General features: G+C 39.7%; 1 protein-coding gene across 10 annotated transcripts in view; it reads left to right on the top strand.

The window, feature by feature from the left end:
- Nucleotides 1–21,181, top strand: part of MGA (MAX dimerization protein MGA) — a 65,181-nt gene extending 44,000 nt beyond the window's left edge. For 6 of the 10 annotated variants that reach the window (XM_064512605.1, XM_026095825.2, XM_064512604.1 and 3 more), the window contains 8 exons: nucleotides 7,537–7,661; nucleotides 9,071–9,122; nucleotides 10,903–11,088; nucleotides 11,803–11,914; nucleotides 13,480–13,713; nucleotides 14,796–14,972; nucleotides 15,430–15,582; nucleotides 16,636–21,181. In XM_064512605.1, the coding sequence (XP_064368675.1) occupies nucleotides 7,537–7,661; nucleotides 9,071–9,122; nucleotides 10,903–11,088; nucleotides 11,803–11,914; nucleotides 13,480–13,713; nucleotides 14,796–14,972; nucleotides 15,430–15,582; nucleotides 16,636–17,936 (2,340 nt within the window). In that variant the 3' untranslated portion in view covers nucleotides 17,937–21,181. The remainder of the gene's footprint in view (nucleotides 1–7,536; nucleotides 7,662–9,070; nucleotides 9,123–10,902; nucleotides 11,089–11,802; nucleotides 11,915–13,479; nucleotides 13,714–14,795; nucleotides 14,973–15,429; nucleotides 15,583–16,635) is intronic. The other 4 variants (XM_064512606.1, XM_064512608.1, XM_064512610.1 and 1 more) reach the window with 4 other exon arrangements.
- The last annotated feature ends 254 nt before the right edge of the window (nucleotides 21,182–21,435 follow it).

Below are 21,435 nucleotides of genomic sequence, written 5' to 3'. Positions count from 1 at the left end.
CTCGCTATGACTCTGGCAAGTCCCCTCTGTATCGCATATACTTTCTGCGCTTTTCCCTGTGATCTTAATATGAAGCACCCAATGATTTGCATGTTTGGAATAGCTTGGGATGCAGGGGGATTGCTAGTGAGGGGACTTCTTTATTCTGTAGGTGAGAGGTTTGTCTGATGAGTAAGTTGGGGAGAAGCAGGTTCTTTCCTGTTTTGGGTTTTTTTTTTTCTTTTTTTCCTTTCCTTTTCTTTTTTCCTTCCTTTGGAACCTTGTGAGGTTCCTTAGGGTTTCCTCTTGCTTCGATAATGGTAACCCTTACAGTTAAGGAATTCTGGGTGGCACCAAAGAGTAATCAGCTCTCTGATCAGAATTCATGGGGGAAATGGGTGTGGTCACGGGGTAGTAGAAGTCTGTGCAGAGTATGAATAGGATCAGCATGCATACATCTCTTGTGTCTGAGGTTTAGAGACTGTTAGCAAGTATGGGCTGAAAAGATGCTGTTAGCGGCCTTGAAAATATGTACTGCAGTAGGAATGCAATGTGAGGCAGCATTATCTTTGCATCTTTTTGATCTGTGAGTGTGGCGTTGCTTTTAAGATGACCCTGGCTGAAAGGCCTCAAAAGAGGGGAGCTGTTGAGCTCTAAGAGTTATTCTCAAGCTTGGTGGCTAATGCGATCTACGTATCGGTAACTTAGGTAAGATTTCCAAGGGGCAGTTTACAGAATTGGACAAACATCTCCCTCAAGAAGAAAATGATGCTTATTGAAGAAGGTCAGTCCCTTACTGAAATTCTTGCTTTCCCTAACAGTGAATTGTTAGGCAGTGTTTACCATAGTTCTAGTGGTTGGGAAGATCCAGCTATTAGATGTAGAAGTCCACCACAGAGGACTAGAGATCCTTTTGAGTTCAGTCCTGGTCAGTGAGAGGAGAGAAGATTTTCAAGCTACTTTTATGCTCCTTTGGGGAGAAAGGTGCAGGATATTCCTATTTCAAGGGAGAAGTAAACCAAAACATTCTTACACAAAGTAGAGGTCAACTTCAGGATCTTACTGGAGACCCTCAGGCCATCCAGAAAAAAAATAACACTGTTGAAGTACTCCTCTGACAAGAGATTACCTATCAGGAATTGACCTTTTTCCTCATTGTAGGGAATCTCTTAAAGTTTGTCCATGCTTTTCAGGATACTCTGGACAGCTCTGTTGTAGGTGTGGGGGTTCCCCCCCCCCAAGCTTCTTGACCTGTCCCGTCCCCCCGCCAAGTTGTATTAAATGTCAGATTTTTTTGCATAGTCAAGTCATTGGGAAGGCAGTGATGGAAAGGGAGAATGCCCTACTAGGGGGGAACAGGTTTGGACCACATGATCTGCAGAGGTCCTGTCCAACTGTAACTGTTCTGTGATTCTGTGAATATGCTTCTGGAAGTTTGCAGAAAACTCTTAAAAAGTATATTGTTTACCAGGCCTTTGGTCGAGTCAGAATCATGCAAGTTCATCACAGAACTTGAGATACTGACTGCCTTAAGTGACAGCAAGAATATGCTTTTATTAAACCATTTGCTCTCTTGTGTCAGCATGATGTTTGCCTGCCAGGCTATACCAGCGTTGTTTGTCAGACTGGATGAAGTCAGTCCATACTGAGTAGACTGGTACAGGAGGTTTATCTGTTTCATTCAGCTAGTGGAATATGGAAGCAAAGTATGTTTGCAGGTCCACTAATACTTTCATTTAAGTGAAAATACTAACAACAGCTCTTTCACTACTGGTTTGGAATCTGGACTTCTTACTCAGGAAATAGCCATTAAAACAAACAAACAAACAAACAAACAACTCCAGTGAGAGAGAAGATGATTGCTACTTACCTGTATAGTAGCTATTATTGCTTCTTTTTTAGTATATTTCCATGTAGTTCTCATTGCAGTGATGACTTTCCTGTTCTTAATTTTGCATCATGGTGCTCTTCATCTGAACTTTTTGCCTTGTACTAACTTTATGTACTTGACTTATGAAAGTCTGTAAGCTCCTTCTCTGCTCGAGAAGAGGAGAAACTCCTTCAAATGCTATCTTTGCCCTTTCACGTTTTCTTCCCTGAATTACATCAATAACAGAAGCCTAGGAATGTTGAGTATCCTTGGGTTGGGTGATGAGAACAAACCTCTCTGGCTGTATTTGCTCACATTTGCCTATCTGAACAAATTGAACTGCTGTGGCCTGGCCCATGATGTTAAACTTGTTCTCCAAGGCAGAATGATTGCATACAAAATGCCTGTTGGGAATGGCTGTTTGGCCTGGGGTAAGTCACAAACCATGCCTGTGAATCTTTCACGTGAGAGCTTGCTGGCTTAAGCCAAAACCATGCCGCAGATTGTTTTAGTATTTAATGCTATAGATAGAGTTTCAGTCCCCTGGCCCTGTTTAATTTACTACTCCAAGTATAGCTTCTCTGTCTGGTAAGATACTTTACTTTAAATGCTGTTAAAACTTTGTGTTTTTCAGCCCTTCTTTTTCTGAGCTAAACATTAAAATACTGCGGAACTATTATGAATTATAACATTGTTAAAACTGTTAAATAGTCCACAAAACATATGTTTTGCACTTTTCATGAAACTTAATCTCTAGCATGTTCTGAGCTTTTGTAACAGAGCATGTGAGAGATTTCCAGACAGAGTAGCAAGATGCAGAAATGAGGCATTTGTTTGGTAATCTCTGAAGTCATCCATTGTCATCTCCCCTTTTCTTTTTGATCACTGTCACCGAGGACCCAGTTCTTCAGGGACCAGTGGTAGGGGTGTGGGCTGCCAAAAACAGACAGGTAAAGGTGAGAAGAGAGTGCTTAGAAACAGACATGAAGTGCAGCGAGGGAAAAGTGCTAACGTTTCTGTAGCAACAGTAGAACTTCCCTTCTGGCATGGGATTGTTCCTTTTTGTGTCTGCATTCCTCATTTCTTAAGGTATTTTATTCCTACAAACTCAAAGTCTTTTAGAAGTTTTATAACTACAGGACTGATGTTAGAAAGGTAGGGTTTCAACAAGCTTTTTAAAGCTATAGGACCCCCTGAAGTTATGCTAGGCTATCAGTAGGGTTCGGCTTAGAAAGGGTTGATAGTATTTACGTAGATGGAGCTATTCTTATGTCAGAACTTAATAAGAAGCAGACTTTTGAGGGTCTTCATTATTGTGATATTTTTCCTTTTACCAGAAAGTCAGGAAAAGACAAACAAAGGAAAGATCTCCTGTCCCGAAGCATTTTTCCCTTTGTTGTTCAAGGCAAGAAGGAGAAAAGCAGTGTCTTTGCTTTACACTCATCCATATGCAGAGCTTGCAGACTTAAAGATAAGAATTTCTTGGTGGACAGTGGAGGTTTTTTTACTTCGACACCCCCCCCCCCGAACCCCTGTCTTTAATGGAAAAGGTACCATGTCTCACTGATTTTTGGGATCTATATTTTTAGTTTGATATCACTTTAAAAGTTTTGCTGTGAGAACAGATCTACCTGGATAACTATAAAACCTTGGGTTAGCCTTGTATAAATTGTCAGGGGCTCAAAAGCTTTACCATGATAGTATTTCTAGTAGAAGTTACTTTCTGTTTTTCTCACTCTCTGGATCTTAGCATCTTTTAAACCCTTTGGTACTCCCCCTTCCCTGCAGCATAACGAAGTCTAAAGGTAGTTTAGACAGTGCAGTTCAGCCCACTCAAGAGGAACTATAGTCATCTCTTGCATGTAGAATCACAGTGATGATACTGTATGAAATGGAAAAGCCAAAGGAAATATCGGAAGGTTTCTGGCAACCAGGAGAGCTTATGGGTGACCCAGGAGAGCTAGAAGAAATGAGAAGTGCTCTGTGTATCATGAAATACAGTAACTATCTGTTAAATTATGTAACTTTGCACCTCTGGCACACTCGCTATGTTTTCAGCATAATGATATGTATCTATTTAGTAGTTCTGTAATTTGAATAGGATTTTTGTTTGAATAATTTTTATTCAACCAGTTGTTTCGCCTGGTTTTGTGATGGTGAGCTCTGCCTTCTCTCATCAGACCACGGGGAGTATTAAGAAGGCACTGCAGAGCAGCTATGCTACCTGTTCACATCTCCTGGTGAAGCTCAGGAGAAAGTCTGCTTCTGTGGAGGTGGTACAGTTCAGTATCTCCCAACTCCTTTTGCTTTGCTTTCCCTCGCTTCCTCCCTTTTAGTAGAACTTAATTTCAAATTCAAGCTTCTGTCCCTCTGCTCATCTGAGGAATTTTTGGAATTTCAGTACTCTGGGTCCTACCGTACATCCTTTTTTAAGGAATGTGTGAGCCCTAGCATTAGCAGTTAAGCTCCAGAGAATCTGGACAATCTCTGTTGCATTTTCTCTTTCTCTGCCTTTGTGACTTTGTGCAAATGGGTCAGTCTCTATTTTTCACTGCAGAAGCTGAACATGTAGCTCTGGCTTACTACAGAATGACTTAAAAGCAATTTGGATGCATCTGTCTTCCTAAGAATGAAATGACTCGATTAAAAAAAGCATCCAAAAAGCTGCTTTTGTTCATTAAAACTAGATACTGACAAGGACTAACAAGTAAAGCAAGTATGAAGGGGGAGTTACTGGGAAAAATTGCTGACTGTGGATAAGTGCTGTTCTTCAAGTGTGATTTTTATATAGCAAATAATAAAAGTTTCTGTAAGCGTATAGAACCACTTGCCAGACATGGAACAAAGCTGCGTACTCTTCGTAGGCAGTGTTTGAAAGTTGTTGAAATACTTAGCTGAAATGCAATGAAGTCTTAATTCAGTCCGCAGTTCAGTAGCCATGGTATATTTGTTCTGGATCTGGACTGCAAGTGATGTTCAGTTGGACCTCACCAACATCCCAGGCATGTGGTGTCTTCTGACTTTCATTCTCCTGTTCTTTTTCTCTGTGCTTTACCTGGTTCCAGTACTAATTTGTAGGAGGATATTTACAAGATGGAACAAATTTTATGGGCTTTCAGCCACAAAGAAACAGTCTACCTCCTCAGGCCTCTGCCAGTGCCAGTACATTATTTCCAAAGTGAGAAGACAATTTGGTTTACCTACATACTGCTTGTGGTAGACTCATAACAGAAGCTGTCAAGGCGTTACGCAGACTTATAGCTGCTCTGAAGAAAGATGTAAGAAACCCCAGTAGTGAGTAGTAATAGAATAACTTATTTATCTCCTTTCCAAATACAGAAGCTACCAGAGATCAAAGCTGCTTTCCTGGGCAGAGAAGAATGGTGTCTTTAAAGTCAGCACATGCAAAAATATCTTTGAAAGAAAGGGTGAGATTGTTCTCTAAGGCTAGTAAGCTCCCACCTAAGGTCACCTTCCTTGCTTCTCTCTATTTCTGTTTGGAAAGACACGACCTTTTGCCAGCCTAGAGATAACTAGGGAGTGTGCATAGCAACTTGTAGAAGCAAGGATGCTTTTCCATTGAAGTCTAAAAGAGCTATAGCTGATAATCTGAGTATCACCTTTTTATTTGAGCAGTAATTTGTGATACTTTGTCGTACAGGTAAAGTTGTCAGCTTCTCCCAAAAGTGAGTGGTTTAAAATTTTATACCTCTTTCTATACAGAGTCTGTATTACCAACACTTTGCAGGGCCCCTCATGACATTGTTAGTGGAAGGTGAAGATGACTTGGGAACATTAGAGTGGCGACATATATATATAACAGTGGATGTTATATAGTTTCATTCCTCTTCAAAGATTGGAAGATTCTACAGGCTGTAATGCACCCACACAGACACAAAATGTGTGTATATATATATTTTGTGTATATTTCCCCCCTCCCAGTGCCACCTGTAGTAAAGGAGAGCAAACTTTATTACTTTTTCAAACTGTTTCTAGCTTCTGTCTTTTCTATAGCCTCAATCACACAGCCATGGGAGATAGTTTTATACACAGTTTAAAAAATACTGATAATTTTCTTTTCTCTGGCAGAATTATTCACAATTGTAATTGCTCTAATATGGCATCAGTAACTAAGGTAGTGAGTTTTTATGTTGTTGCTTGAATTATAGCTACCCCCGCTGTGAGTTATGGGTTGAGGGGTAGGTGGAGGAAGGCTCGGCCTAAGAAGAGGTTGGGTGAAAAAGCCAAATATTACAGCATACACTAGATTATGAGACATCTTACTGCTCTGTGAAAAAGGAAATTATTAACTAAGATTTACATGCCTTTTATAAATTGAGCCCCTTTTAAATTATCATAGCTGCAAATTTCACAGGTGCAAATTTAGTGATTGCTAATTGGAAATGTGCATCATTAACTACTTGTTACTAATGCTTGTATGATGATTTAGACTACTCTTGTTGCATATTGTTTTTGTTAATCAGTGCTGTATCTAGCCTGATCTGTGGCCAGCGGAGTCAGTGCAACAGTTTCACCTTTTTAATAAGAGTTTCTTAAAACAGCAACACTACTGTGCGATATCTTCAGTGAGTTGCAGTTAATGTAAAATAATGAGCAGTGTGAAAAGCCTTCCACTGACACAGAATTGCATATTGCCTTTTTCTTCCTGTTCTGAACTTAGTGGTTTTTGTGATTAACTGTTTGCATCAATTTCAGGTAAGTATTCAGTTCAGAGAAGAAGGAGGTTGCAGCTCACCGAAAAGAAAGGAAAAGACAAGGAGAAGGAAGGAAAGACAGAAGAGAAGAATAGGAGGAGGGCGAGATTGGGTAGTTCAGGGAACTGGGTGAAATGGAGTACAGAATGAAGGTATAATTGCTTTTTCTTACTTCAGGAGGGGAAAGAGTTTGGCATTCTGTAAGTAGACCAGTGATTATAAGATTAAAACCTTCTAAAAATTGCTTGAATAAGGCTTGTTCAGGGTTGGGAAGAGGAGAGCAGAATATGGTACTGTAAATGGATGCAAGGTTGGTAATTAACTGCTGCAGTTGCCACAGCACTGCAGTGGTTCTTCATCTCTGTCTTCACAGGTGATTAGCAAGTTTTCTTGGTCGGAGGGCATAGAAAAAACAAGTGCTTTTCAGAATATCTTAAATATTTAAAATAATTTTAGCACAGATTTTTTTGGAAGAGCCAAAATTATGCTCTTTATCATGTAAGCAGTCTTCTGCATGGCCTGAAGAAGCCCGGTTGTGTGATGCTGTGACTCTTGCTTTCTTTGGTATAAGAGACTGTTACCAAGTTGCTGCTATTTCAACTCATGTCCAAATGTTAGTTAGCAAGAGTCGAAAATAGTAGGGTGTAAGGGCAGTTTAGTTGTATCTTATCGGAAAATGTAGGCAGGAAAGCTCTGCCCTGTGAAGGTTTTATTTGATCCATAGTAAAAGCTTAAATGGCAGAGATAGGTTTTGCCCTTACCAAAATCCATTTTGTAGAAGTTGCTGGTGGGAGGAATTCCTAGAGGATAACCACCTGCTTAGGATTGCTTACTGGCCAGTGTAGCTGGAGATGTTGGTTCTTAATGTTATGATGTAACCTCTTTGAGTCTGAAGTGAAACAAAATGTTTTGGCCTGAGCGCTATTGCTAAGTAGATACTTATTTTAAAAAACGAAACAAAAACTGTTCCAGGATGCGTGTGAATACAGTGAGGATGACGAGCAGGTGGACATTGAGACCGTGGAGGAGCTTTCAGAGAAGATTAACATTGCCCGTCTGAAGGCCACAGCTGCTAATATCCGACCTTCCAAACAGAAGTAAGCATCCTTGGAGAGTGCTACAGTTTTGTATTTTAATGATGAGCTGACATTGAATGAACCCATTAAACAACAGGTTTAATGTAATGGTAAGATAAAGCAAGGCTTTTGTCAGGTCTTCCTGAGCACTGGGGCATCCCAGTGTCTCTCAGTTGTCAGAATAATAATAGATTAAAGGTGTCTTAGCCTTTTTGTTTTTTATTTAAATTTTTTCCCTCCATTTAATTAACTTGTCCACTAGGATGTGTGTCTTGTAATGTAAAACACTTCCAAGTGAATCACCTCCCTTCCTGCATCCTGAAAATGAGTGGGGTCACCTTGGTTTTAAACATGATTTTGCAAGCTTCTGTTTTGTTTATTCTTGCTGGTAGATTTATTATTTTTAGGCAGGAGCAGTCAATGGCTTAATGCCTGATTCTGTAAATGAAAGCTTTAACTTTGGGACCATTGACCCAGTGAAGAAAGTCTTTTTTATTTGCATTATAGTCTGCCATGGTTGGATAGCTTGGCTTCCACCCCTACCCATCGCCCCCCACCCCCGGGATGTTTTTTTTTTGTTGTCGTTGCTGCTGCCTTTGCATTTATAATGGCAGAATGCAAAGTAAAAACATTGTTTGTTTAAGGTATGTAAAGATGGTCATGGGTGTTTCTCTGTTGTTTGTACCAAGCAAAAGAATGGGAAAGTTGAGTCCTTAGTTCTTCCTCTTTGAAGAATTTTTTTGTAGAAACTTTGAAGAATCTATTTGTTGGTATTATATATCTCTCAGTTCCATTTTTTTTCCTTCAAAGATACAGCTCGACTTTTAACCTTAGACAGTGACTTTGCTGTTCTCTATAAATTGCCAAAATCTTTCAACGAGAGGAGGAAAATAGGTGTCGTGTTTTGTAAAATAATTCTTTCTAATGTGTGTGTTGTTCCTTCTTTTTGTTTTCTTGAAGCTCATGAGAAATAATATGAGGAAGTTGTTTTTCTCTATTAGGGTAGTAATAAATGTGAGGGGGCTTGGTTGGTTGTTCTTGGTGGGGGAGGGAGTGCTCTACCATCCGTATTTAATCTTTATTTTTAGAGAAACAACCAAAAACCTTAACCAAAATCAGAAAGAAATACTCTCTGCAGCTCATAGTCACTGACTGAATTTACTCTCTTTGGCATGTAGAGCAATAGCTTGTTTTCTTCACTGTGGGATAATTTTACAGTTTTTAGAACAGCTGAATTTTTTTCTAGGATGATGGCATTGAAGGTAGAGTTGGCTTTCTTGAGAAAGCTCAACAGTTCTCTGCTTTCATTAGGAAGGAAAAGTTAATTTCAAGGGACATAATGAGTAATTCTAGGCTGTTGGAATATAGTTAATGAGAACAGTGTGCATGAGATGAGTAGTGTTGGGAAAAACTTTTTGCCTTTCTTCCAGATACCATGCTCGTAATTCTTCGGATGAAAAATTATCAGAAAAACCTACGAAGGTATATGTTTGCTCTCCTCTTTCCTTTTGGTATCGCACCTCCATTTTAAAGATAAACTTTCATCTCAGGCGAGACTCTAATGCAATTTATATACCTTTCATGTATTTATGAATAAATGCAAGAGACCAAATATGCCTATTGGGGGAACGGGCTGAGTCCGCATCTCATTAAAGAAAGGACTGCCACTGGCATCAGTGGGTTTGATTCAACTTTATGAATAGGAAGAATATCTGCCTTTTTTTTACTACTAAATTTTCTTAGGTTTTCTGTTCTTGGTGTATATAATTGTGGCAGCACAAGTAAAATAATGAATGACTGAGAATTGTTTTTGTATGTCTTAAGTATGTAGGATTATGCAGACTGCAGCACTGGGCAAAGGATTTCTGAAAACAATAGTTTAAATAATACGTACTTAGGCAAGTTAAAGACAACTGAGAAACCTTTCAAACCAAAACTCATTGCAATCTTTCTGAAGTTGATGCTGTATTTTAGGGTGACTTTGCGGCCAGTTTCACTAGCTATCCATAATACTAACCATCAGTCACATACTCAGTATCATGTTCAGAGCTACCTGCTGGGGCAGTGGGGCTTTGAGGTGGGATGTGAACATGGTGTATGCCTTGCATACTAAACAAACTGGTACATATGCTTTTGCCTGAGTGAAGATGAGTTCCAGAATGCTCTGCCTGTCCTTGCCTTCTCCATGTATTCTTCTGTCTGCCCTTGAAGTTATGCCATATGACTGATGTCAGGCAGAGAAGATGGCATGGGGCCCTTCGTAAAAGGACCAAACATTGCCCAACACAAGAGCAGGTGCCGTTGTAGTCATCCTGAACTCAGGCTGCCTACAAAGGCAAAATGGATGTTGAGAGCCAGGTTTCAGGAGCGTGTCAGCCTTCAGATTCCTCCTAAGGCCAGCAGGCACAGAAACAGTATCACTGGAGCTGAGAAGTCTTTCCACTGATCTCATTGGGGCTTGGAGCAGACCAAAAATGGTCTAAATACATTAAAATTTCTTAAGTATTACTTTGGCATAAAGTAAATAGCATAACAATACAAAACCTGTAAGAATAATGATGAAATAACAAACTTTCTAATGTGTAGACATTGACAATTACGTGTATTACCTATCGATCTTCATGGAAGTTTAAATAAAAACACAAAAATAACAAAGCCCATCTTTGACACTTCCTTTTTTTGGTAAATGTCTGGGGTGATCAGTATTAATGGCTTCTTTCATATTCTTATCTACAATGTCTGTTGTCCCTTATCCATATGTGTCTGTGAAACAAAACAAATGAAATTGGTTTAACTTCAGGGAAAGATTCAAGTGACCTATATATGATGCAGTTGTTTCATTTGTTGCTAGACTTGTTTGACAATTAAAATCTTTGGGCTCAAACACATGCGATTTTGCTGTAATACTGTGGCTTACCTAAGTAGCCTTGTATTGCAGAGTGTCTATATAACATGTTTCCGTATGTGGAAAAATGGAATGCTTATGAACAGAAAGGGCTGCTCGTGGTCTTTTCCTTCAGGGAGGATGCGACTATGTTGGTCACTTTCATCATATTTCATGCTTCTTGCTTGTGCTTCTGAGATTGAGCATTCATGAAAATACAATAGTTGAATAGCATGATATGAAATACTGATGTTCTCTGTGTCCTGGAGCATCTAAGAAGATGTCTGTAGAAACGTTGTAAATCAGGCATGCCTCTGAATAATGTTTGCTGTTGAGTTGCATTTTTATTTAAACTGTGCAATATGGTTTCTTCTCCAGCAGAAACCTCAATTCTGGAACAGAAAGCAGAAGACTGAGGCAGAAGCCTTTGCTCATTACCGCCAGACTCACACAGCAAATGAACGCCGGCGGCGTAATGAAATGAGAGATCTCTTTGAAAAGTTAAAGAGAGCTCTGGGGTTGCACAATCTTCCCAAAGTCTCCAAATGCTATATTCTCAAACAGGTAAGTATTTTGAAGCCTCAGCTCTGTGGAGCAGGATCCTTTAATTTGGACAGAGAAGTCAAGTAGTCTTTGAGTGCTGAGTGATACAGAAAGAGAACTTCTGACACTTTTGCAGGACTCTGTAGAACAAAGCAGTATGTGAAAGAATCTGTATTCTCAGTAGCTTAATCTTAATGATACAGCTTAATGACACAGTTCAGATTAGCCTTCTCCTTGTTTCCTTTGTGAATTTAACCATGGAAAGTTATGTCTTAGTTCCCTAGGTATTTTGGTTTGTACATCCAGGCAGTTTTGAAATACGTTGAATACATATCTTACTTCTTTAATGCAGGAGAAGATAGCATTTTATTAAGTGTTATAGTGACAGGAAATATTTAATTGTAAAGATGTAAATGACAGAAAACAAAACATAAGTTATAGATAAATAATAACACTCATCAACTATACCCTGAAATTGTGGGATAAATGTTATTCTCTTAAAAATGGCTGAACTTTGGAGGACGGCAGAAAAAATTGTTTATCCCTTTTCAGTTTGTATTTAGGGAAAGCTGGCAGTACACAGTACTTCACATCCTTTCTATGGCTCCTAGTTTCTCAAGGTGATGAAAGTGTCCGTGAAAAAATTCTGTAAAGTCTTCTGGGAGGAAGGAAAGCTATTTTGCTGTTACTTTGTGTATTTTTGGTCCATAAACCAGTCCCCTGATGCTTTTGTAGGCTTATGAAGAAATCCAAGGATTGACTGATCAGGCAGATAAACTTATTGGACAGAAGAACTTACTGACTCGCAAACAGGATGTTCTGATTCGTAAAGTATCCACACTTTCAGGTGAGACTGTCTTTTGAGAGAGGCTAACTGGAATAATGAAAGAAAAGGCTTGCAAGGGTGGGAGGGAGTTAGAGTAGCCGTCTGTGGTTCTGGGTGAGTTATTAGTGTTCACATAAGATTTAGACTCTTGATGCCAAGCAAAGACATGCCAAGCTCTGACTCAGTGGTATGCTCATCATGCTGATAGAACTGCTGCTTTTATTTTCTTTTTATACCTAAAGGAAAGGTAGAAAGATCGGTGCTGCAAGCGTAGGTTTGGGTTCCTCTGTATTGGGAATGTTTTAGTGGGAAGAATAAGTCACTTCATTGTGTCACTCGTGACTTCTGGAAATAGCTTTTCTGCTGCATGCTTCACATATATGCACAACTACAACTGTCTTTGATTAGTACCAGATTCCTGACTCTTTTTGTCAACTTTGCAAATGACTACTACCCCTGTACTACTTTTCTGAAAAGTGATGATAGTAATGTCTGCTAGATGGAGAATGCAGCTCTAGCCATAGAACAGAATTGCAGTGTATTCTGAGCTGTTATTCATTGGGGCATTTCAGATCAAATCCATGACCCAGTTATTGGGTCTTTCTGTCTCATTTGGATGTGTGGGAAGGCTGCGGCACATGTTCAGCCAGTGCCAAAAATGTGTGTGAAGAAGCATAAAGCATTAAATTATTTTTTCTGTGATCTCTTTATTGTCTGGGAGTAGAAACAGGGGATCCAACTGTAAAATAGAAATGAAAGATATTTAAAACTTCTGTATTTAGATGAATCGGTTGATGTGTATTTGAGGTACTTGGTAAACACTTTGTTTTAGTGGATCCTCGTCTTACTTCAGAAATGTGTGTTAGGTGTTTGGGCAGGGAATGAAAGCAAAGAACAGCTTTGCTAAGTAGTTTTTCTGATCTTCTGCATTTCTCTGTGAAATACCTCAAAACTGTTGGGGCCAAAGGGAACCCTCTCAAGAGAATTAGTTAAAGATAGACTTTGATGTTATAGCATAAATGCTAAGTAGGAAACAAATCAGGATGGTTGGATTTTGGTCATATTAAATTGTGTGCATCTACAGAAAATGATGTATAAAATTCTGTTGTTTGATTTGAAAATTGTAGCATACTGAATAATCATAAACTGTATGTGAACTTACCTCTAAATGTCCTTAAGTAATAAGGTCCATCAGCCTAAGTAATTTAATATAAGGTAGAAATAACATCTTGCCATGTAGTCATATATCTACTATTAGAAAAGACATGAGTTTTTTTTTCACAGTCGTAGAAATTTTCGAAAGGTACCTGCTCAGCAACAGCTAATTTTTGTCCAAGCTGAGTTCTGTTCATCAAAGTTGCAGGTAGGTTCTAAAGTGTATGGACATTTCTGAAGAAAAATAAATCTTAGAATAAATACATAACGTTTTCCTCTGTTCTTAGATATGCTGTTTACTTTGAGGGGTTTTATTGATTGTAGAGTAGTTGGATGGGGTCAACTGGATAGATTTTTAGTTCAGTCTTCAACTCTCTAGTTTTGGAAAGTGAGTTTCAAAACTGATTGACTCTGTGTTGATTTTTCTGTAGGGAAAACAGAAGAGGTTGTCCTGAAGAAACTAGAATACATTTATGCCAAACAAAAAGCAGTAGAAGCTCAAAAAAAGAAGAAACAAGCTGAGCCAGAGGAATCTGTTGTAACCTCAACTGCTAGCATGCAGCAAGAAGGATCTTCTGCTCCATGCAGAGAGCTGGGCCAAATGGCTGTTATGAACAGAAGAGGCAAGCCATTGATACTTGCCAGAAAAGGAGGCCATGCTACAGGTGGGCCAAAAAAGATGCACATTTCGGAAAGGGGAAACAGACATTTCAGGACTGCATGGGAGGGGCCTGCTTGTGGAGTCCATCTTTCTTGAAGCAAAATTCAGAACAGGAGCAGGAAGTGTCCATCCAGTAGGTGTGGAAAACATTTGTTTTCAATGAATGAGAATAGCATGTTGGAGATGTTCAGATGAAAAATGACTTTGTGTTTCAGAATGATGGGAAATAAGTTCCTTATGAAGTTGTCCTGCAGTCCTGTGGAGTTTCACTGCAATCTTGCAGTAATTTCTGTGAATCAAAGGCAGTTTTTTTCTGCTGACTTACAGGTAGACGCTCCACCCCCAAAATTATGAAGTTGGTAGACTAGATTAAGTTTTTGAAAGACCTCTCCCTAAGTAAGCTAGCTCTTGAGGTAGGAGCAGACTTGTTCATAGATTAAACTACAGAATTATTAGACATCTGATCATTTTTGGAGCTGCAGAGAATTTGTGGGAAATACTCATTATTTATGGAGACTTTCCCACCAGAAATGTAAAGAGAGGGAGCAAAAGAATGGAAGAAGTCCAAACTTTCATGGTAGTAGGACCACTATAATACTCCATAAGGATCTGGTGATGTTTCTTGCTTTGGTCACAGAGCTTACTTGAAGTGGACTCAGGCTTTTGTAAAGCAACCTGTTGTTTCTGTTTCCCAGGCCTCATTTTTGTCCAGTCCAGGGGAAGTTAGACATTGGAATTTAGATGTAGTGAGAACACTTCCAGTCTTTGGACTGAACAAAGTCACTTTGGAATTCACCAAGACTGCTGTTATCTTTGATGGAGTGCCACTGTGGAGGGTTAGGATTGTGTTAGACTGGACAAGGAGATCATGCAGACTCGTGCTAGCCACCTGCTTAAGACTCCTGGAGCCTGTCTAGCTTCTGCAGCAACTTTCTAATCTAGGGCTTGTAGACCTTTTAGCTGGAGTTACTTCCGCACCTGTGCTTAACACTGTTCTTTGGACTGTGGGATATTGCTGTCACAGATGCTATGTCAGAATAAATTATTCTGATTTGGTTTTTTTGGTTTTTTTTGGTTTTTTTGCAGAGGACACCTCATCTTCTCTTACGCTAACTGCTGCAAGCCTAGTGATGACTCCACAGGGGCAGGTGCTTACACTGAAGAGTCCGTTGGTACCAGGGCAGGTAGCGGCTGTTCCTTCCACACTCTTGCAAGCTGAATTAAAGCCTCGAGCTGCCACCACTACCATGACAACACAGCCAGGTATGATCATGTGATAACATACTAATTGAAAGATGAGAATCAATATGGTGGTGTTCATTGATGTGCATATCTGTTTACGAAGTAGCATTTTACTCCATATTTCTTCTGAATTTTCATTCTTTACAACTTACCTGAATGAGATAGAATCTGATGCTGATGTATTTGGTATAATTAACTCAAACTGTCAGTTTGTCAACAGGTAAGTAAAATTTGTTAAATTTTCATTTTACCCGAACTAGGGAGGCAGGAACTCTCAGGAAAGTTAATGCAAAAGGAAGAATGTAGGGAAGTCATTTTAGTCACCTAATCAATCTATATCGCTATTTTATACCACTTTCAGGTGATATCACAGTGTGAAGTCCTACATAGAAGTGCAGGGCTTTTATTTTTCAGGCTTGACTGAGTATTTGAAAGGGTCTTGTTTCCCCCCTGCCCCCCTCCCCTTTTCTTGGATAAGGTATTGCTTCTGTGATGATTCAGCTGCCAGGATCAACAGTTCCTGTCCAAGTAAAAGGAATCCTTACTAACTCCACCATTCCCATTACACTGTCAACTGTTGCTGGAAACCCAGTGCCCTCAACAGTAGTAACAGCTGCAGAGCCCAATTCAGGTAGGCTCCTTTTTTGTGCATCATTTTGCTTGTATGCAGGGAACATTATCCCTGCAAAGACGAAGCTTAATTGTTTTTCTCACCAGGAAGTAATGATAGGTGTTACTGTCTGGGTATTCAAAGAAAATCACTAAATGTTTTGAACCAATTAGAGGGGGCTTTAGGGGGCTATAGATAAGAACTTTCCTTCGCCTAACTGATTCTCCTTGCCCTCAGCAAAATAAAAACAAGCAGGGACTGAAATGTGTCCCTGGTGTAATGCATCTCACTGGGGAGGCTACAGTACCAGCTGGCAGTGGGAGTGTTGAAGATCCTTGCCTGTTTCCCCCAGCATCTCACTCCAGCACAACCCCTTCCCGTACCCTCTCTCTGTTGCCCGTTGGAGGCTGCCTGTGAGAGCAGAAATGTTTTTCAGGACTGAGAACTCTATGCTGGGTGTAGGTAGGGTGGTTCCTGACAATAGTGTGCTTCTCGCAATCTTCTGTGTTAAAAGGAAGCCATTAATTTTGTGGTTCAGTGTAATCATTTGGGCATAATAAATCCTCAAGAAGAAGAAGTTTGCCTCAGATACCAGGCTGGGAAAAAATTTGAGTGTTGTATTTAGGAAACTGCTTGGAGGCGAAAAGCGAGTAGTCACTTAGACCCTGAAATGCCTCTGTAGTATTATGCACAGAAACAGTATTTCAAAATAGAAGTGTATAAGTAAGGTGTGAAAAAACAGTGAGGGAGGAAATTCCCATTCTGTTTTCCTTGTGCATCACCATAAGAATTAAGCATTACAGTTATTTGCATTTTTGCCAGCATGCTGAGAGAGAAGAGACTGGGCAAGTGGTTCTGTGATAATAGATGTAGAACTTACTCTTTTTTTTCTACAAGTTGAAAGTTAAGCTGTTAATATTTCAAGGCTTCACTTGGCCAAAATTGTAAAGTAGTTTAAATTGTTATTAGCAGCTTACTTGGGGAAGATCCAAAAGTGATCAAATTATCTTCAACTAGGAATTATCTTGCAGTTGTTATGGCTTCTGATGAATTTTGCTGTGTTTGGTTTTGCAGAAATCGAAGATTCATTCATGATGCCGAAGATTGTTAATGTAACGTCACTGGCTGCTGAAGGAAGTATGAGTCTAAACCTGAACAGAAACAGAGGTTCTAATGTAATGGCAACTGCAGGTACTCAGGTTTCTGAGAAATCCCTGGCAGTCGCACCTCCTGAGAGTAGGAAAAGTGATAGCATCCTTTCTGAGGAAAAAGCTAAGCCATGTCCTGCAAACAGTGGCGGAGATGGCAGAAGTACCACAGGTCCCACAAAAGTTTTCTTTGAAAATAAAGATGGCTTTCCACAGCTCCGGAATGTGTCGTGTACAAAGGAACCTCCAGACTCCTTTAGTAAGAAGCTCTGCATTGGTGAGTTTGTAGGAAGCCAAGCCAGGAGGAAAGACAGTGATCCTGGAGGGGAAAGATTAAAAACGAAGGAATTGCCATTCCGCAAGCTGCAGATTAAAGATTCCAGAATAGAAATGGAATTGAGAAAAGTAGCTTCTGCAATGGAGGAAGCAGAACTGGATGCGGGTGAGTTACTGAGCAGCATTGAGGAGAGCGATGACACTGATGAAACCCTCACTTCACTGCTCAATGAGATTGCCTTCCTCAATCAGCAGTTGAACGATGATGCTTCAGGCATGTCAGAACTACCCAGTACTCTAAACTCGGACTTCTCTCATGGAGATTCAGAAGCTCGCCGGGGAACAGCCAGTGATCTCACTGCTGCAGATGGTTCTTCCTTCCAGTTTGGCCATTTGGGAGGCAGTTTTAAGGACCTTTCTGAAGTTCCAGAGGGTGGTGGCTCTATAAGTCCTCTCCTGCTGCACCTGGAAGATGATGACCTTACTGATGGAGAGAAGAACTCTGGGGAACCTTCATCTGAAGCAGATGTTCTAAAGATCGTAATAGGTGCTGAAATGAAGGACCCACTTCCCAATCTGTCCGTAACTAGTGGTGGAAGTGGCAAAACTGTAACATCCTTGGTGGAGACCACTAGTGTGACTCCACCAGTTTTGCAGATGAAGACTAACCCAGAAGCTAGTAATGCTGACACTTTGTGGAGGCCCATGCCCAAACTGGCACCACTTGGCTTAAAAGTGGCAAGTCTGCCAGTGGACTCAGAAGGGCAGAGTACTAAAGTGATGCCCTTACTGGCACCTGTAGTTGCAAAATTGGCACCCACTGGGGTAAAAACTTCATTATCTGCAACTGCTCAAGAAGGACAGGATAACAAAGTAATGCCCACTTTAGCACCTGTGGTTACAAAATTGAATAATACTGGGACCTTGCCTTCAAATTCAGCAGGCAAATAAATGCGTATATTTTTTTCAAAGACTGGAAAGAAAATCTGGAGCAGTGTGAACCAGTGTCTGAGTTTTGCAGCCTCCCCTGTCTGCAACACTTGTTTTGTATATGGCATCAGCACTCTGTTCCTGAGGGCAGGCCCCAAATTGAGAAATAAGTGCTTTGAAACTTTAATCACATTTATATATTTTTACCTCACTGTTGCATTCTGGGTACTTTCCTTCCCCTTCACAAAACAAGGAAGATGATATATAACCATTGCTGGGCACATGGTATCCTTCCAAAATTGGGTCCTTCACAGAAACAGTTTGTAAAAGGACTGAGAAACCCAGGCTATAGAGAAAGATTTTTCCCAGCGGAGAGGCAGTTGTCTGTGGTTGAGGAAGAATCTGGATTACTTGTTTTTGTACTAGGCAAATTATCTATGCAGAAATGAGATTGTTCACATTTGTTATTTCTTCTATTTGCAGAATATGATGAATGTGCAGAAATGAGATTGGAGTTGCTCTCACACTTGTTACCAAGAGTGGAGGAAGGGAAATCAGCTTTTTTGCAGAGTGCTTAAGTGAAAAGTTTCTGTTCTTTGGTGCTAGATAGTTCGCTAGTATAGGCTCTTTTTAGGAGCTTATGCATAGAAGATTTTCGTATATATCTAGAACTCCCACCAAATGGGGAAGATGCTGATCTTTTCCAGTGTAATTAGAGCTAGGACAGTATGTTAAGTTTAAAAGAAAAATAATAATACAACTCCGCTTTCCCCTCACCCCTTTATACAAACAGCTCTTCCCTTGGTGATGCTTGGGGCATCTAGAAGGGAAAAATTCAGAGCAGAAGTAAATTTGAGCACCCCATTGCTAAGTCTTCAGATACAGTGCTGAAGTAGCTTGAGTGTATTCACAGTTCTCTTTTTTCTTTCCTCCCCTTATTCTTGAAGATATATTTGGTGGTTAGGATATGCTAATAGGAAGTGTTGCTTCTTAAAAATACAGAATCCTTTCAGGACTGTTGTAACATTATTAATGAGTGAGGTGTATATGTGAATGTATATATGAAAATACATGTGTATATCTTTCCAAACCTTCCATTTCTTTACAAATTCAGGAGAGGTACTCAGAGGTTTCTCACTGCATTTGCACAAGATGTGTATAGCAAAAAAGTCAACAAAAATGCTCATTACCAGGGAAATAGGGCAGTATTGAATCACGAGATGTATTTTTTATTCTTCTCTGCCACTGCTTACTCAATAACTTGTAGGTACTCTTCACTGTTCAGCTATTGGATGTGAAGGGCCTACAGACTGTAAAGATATTTATATTTTTGTACACAATTTTTGTTTTCATAGTTTCCTTGACAAATGAAATTTTCAGCCTACGAGAGATGATTTGTTAATGAGTGTATACACAATCTTTTCCTATCAAGCTTGTAAATAATAGAAGTTATGGTGTGCTTGAGGGGCTTCTTAAGTGCTCCTAAAAGGTAAAAACATTGCTGTGAAAATGATACAAGATTTGGGAAATAGATGGTGCATTTTGCTTTGTTTAGGAATGTAATCCTCAATCTTACTGTTCCAGCAACAGCAGCTGGGTTTTCCCCCCAACTTCCCCTTCTTTGGTGATGCCCTAATGTGGGAATTCCATCTTTCCAGCACTGAGGCTGTGCAGGTGCCATGAGAGATGCTTTCCCACAATTAGGGAGCAGCGTTGGCTGTACACGTAGTGCAACCGTATGCCCTATTCAGTAAGCTGCATCTTCGGGATCTGTGTCTAGGATAGGTTTGCCAGGGGATATGCATACTTTGGGTGTTTCCTTGCCTTTTTTATGATTTTATATTATGCTGCAGAGCAGAGAGAATCTCTTCAAACTACGTATGCATAAAGTTACTCCAGAATCTCCATAAAAAAAGGTGTCTTCACCTGGCCATTTTAAATGGTGTGTTTTAAAGCAGTTGCATATACCTTTTATTGCCTTTTGCATATTTACTCTTTTAATGTTTGATACAAGTCCTGTATTAATGAGTTGGAAAAGAGAATATGGGTCAGCATAAGAGCCATGCAGGGTCTTACAGCTGTTGTTGAATGCCTTAGAAAAGGGAACTAGCATGTAAATATATGTTGACACTTTTTTTTTTTTTTTTTTAATATTAAAGGATTTTAACCTCATTTTAAATCATTGGAAGTCTGGAGTAACTAAATGAATTCAGTAATGTTGCTGAGTATTTCTAATAGGCTGAAGTTGCTTTGCTTTTTTCTTTTTGTAAAGGCAGTTTGTTTTGTCAATAGATTTCATTCCTGCTATGTATGAAAGGGCCACCAGGACTGTGCTGTCACTCCTTTCATATTCCTAATCCCTGAATTTTCTTTCTGCACCCCATCCTTCATGGTCCTGAATGGCTCATTTTAATTACAGAAATGTGTGCTAATAAGTTTCTGAATACTACTTTGTCACTTCTGAGAACGGAGAAAGCTGTAACATGAGAACCATTCAAACATTATTTAAAATACACCCTGTGGTCTGGAGGATGTTTTGTCCGTTACGGTGATGGAGAATGCCTGGATGTATTTACTGTATGGCACTGGGCAATAAGGACTTTTTGCTGCAGTAAAAATACTGTAAAGGTGACAGCAGAAATTTTTGGTTCCTGATCATGATCACTAAATTAACTAAGAGCAGACCACAAATTCAGCTGCAAAAAGTACTGGTTGGTGCTGTTCCAAGAAGGATGTATGATGAGTTCTGCCTGGCAGCAAAGCATGTTTGAAATGCTCATTAGTTTTTGCTTCTCCTTGTTCCACCATCTCATGTCTGCAGCCTAATATTTTGCTATGAATTTAAATGCTGACTTCCCCTTTCTCCACTTCCCTCGTACTCCCATTGGTTTGGAACAAACCTTTTAAAAATGACGTATGCTGACTTTGAGGCAATAATGCAAGAGTATGTGATGAGTAGTGAAAAGATTTTAGAATCAGGAGAACAAAGGAAACCCCTGCAAGGAGCACATTCTCACTAGACCAAGAGACGTGGAGATTTTCTTTGTTTTTTACACATCTGTAAATAGACTGGAATGTTTTTAAGAATATAATGAAATGTCAGATTTAGCTTTTTTCCTTTTATATATTAAAATATATCTTTCCCTCTTTTCTGCTTTTGAAAAATTGATATTTTTGTAGAAATCTAACAGTACAGGACTCTCAAATAACTGTATGTGAGGGACAAAGTGTAAAACTAAAATAAACCAATCAAGGTCAACTAGAAACTGGCTTTGGAAGTTTATTGCAGGGTGGGAGAAGGAGAGAGGGAGGGAGGAAGAGGAGTTGTGCTGTTCGCGACACGCAGCACTGTACCTCAGCAAACGACAAACATGCTTGCTGGGGCAGAATTTTTGGCAACATAAATGTCCGTTTCTTGCTTCAAGTAATTGGACAACCCAGAGGAGGTGATTAATCTCTTGATTTGGTCTTGAGCAGTATGCAGGACCTGTTAGTGCCTGTAACAGTGGCTGTAAAAAAA

The sequence above is a fragment of the Dromaius novaehollandiae genome, chromosome 5 (assembly GCF_036370855.1).
Source record: "Dromaius novaehollandiae isolate bDroNov1 chromosome 5, bDroNov1.hap1, whole genome shotgun sequence".
NCBI lineage: Eukaryota > Metazoa > Chordata > Aves > Casuariiformes > Dromaiidae > Dromaius > Dromaius novaehollandiae.
The sequence above is the reverse complement of the archived record's forward strand: the minus strand, read 5'-3'. Positions and strand labels throughout refer to the sequence as shown.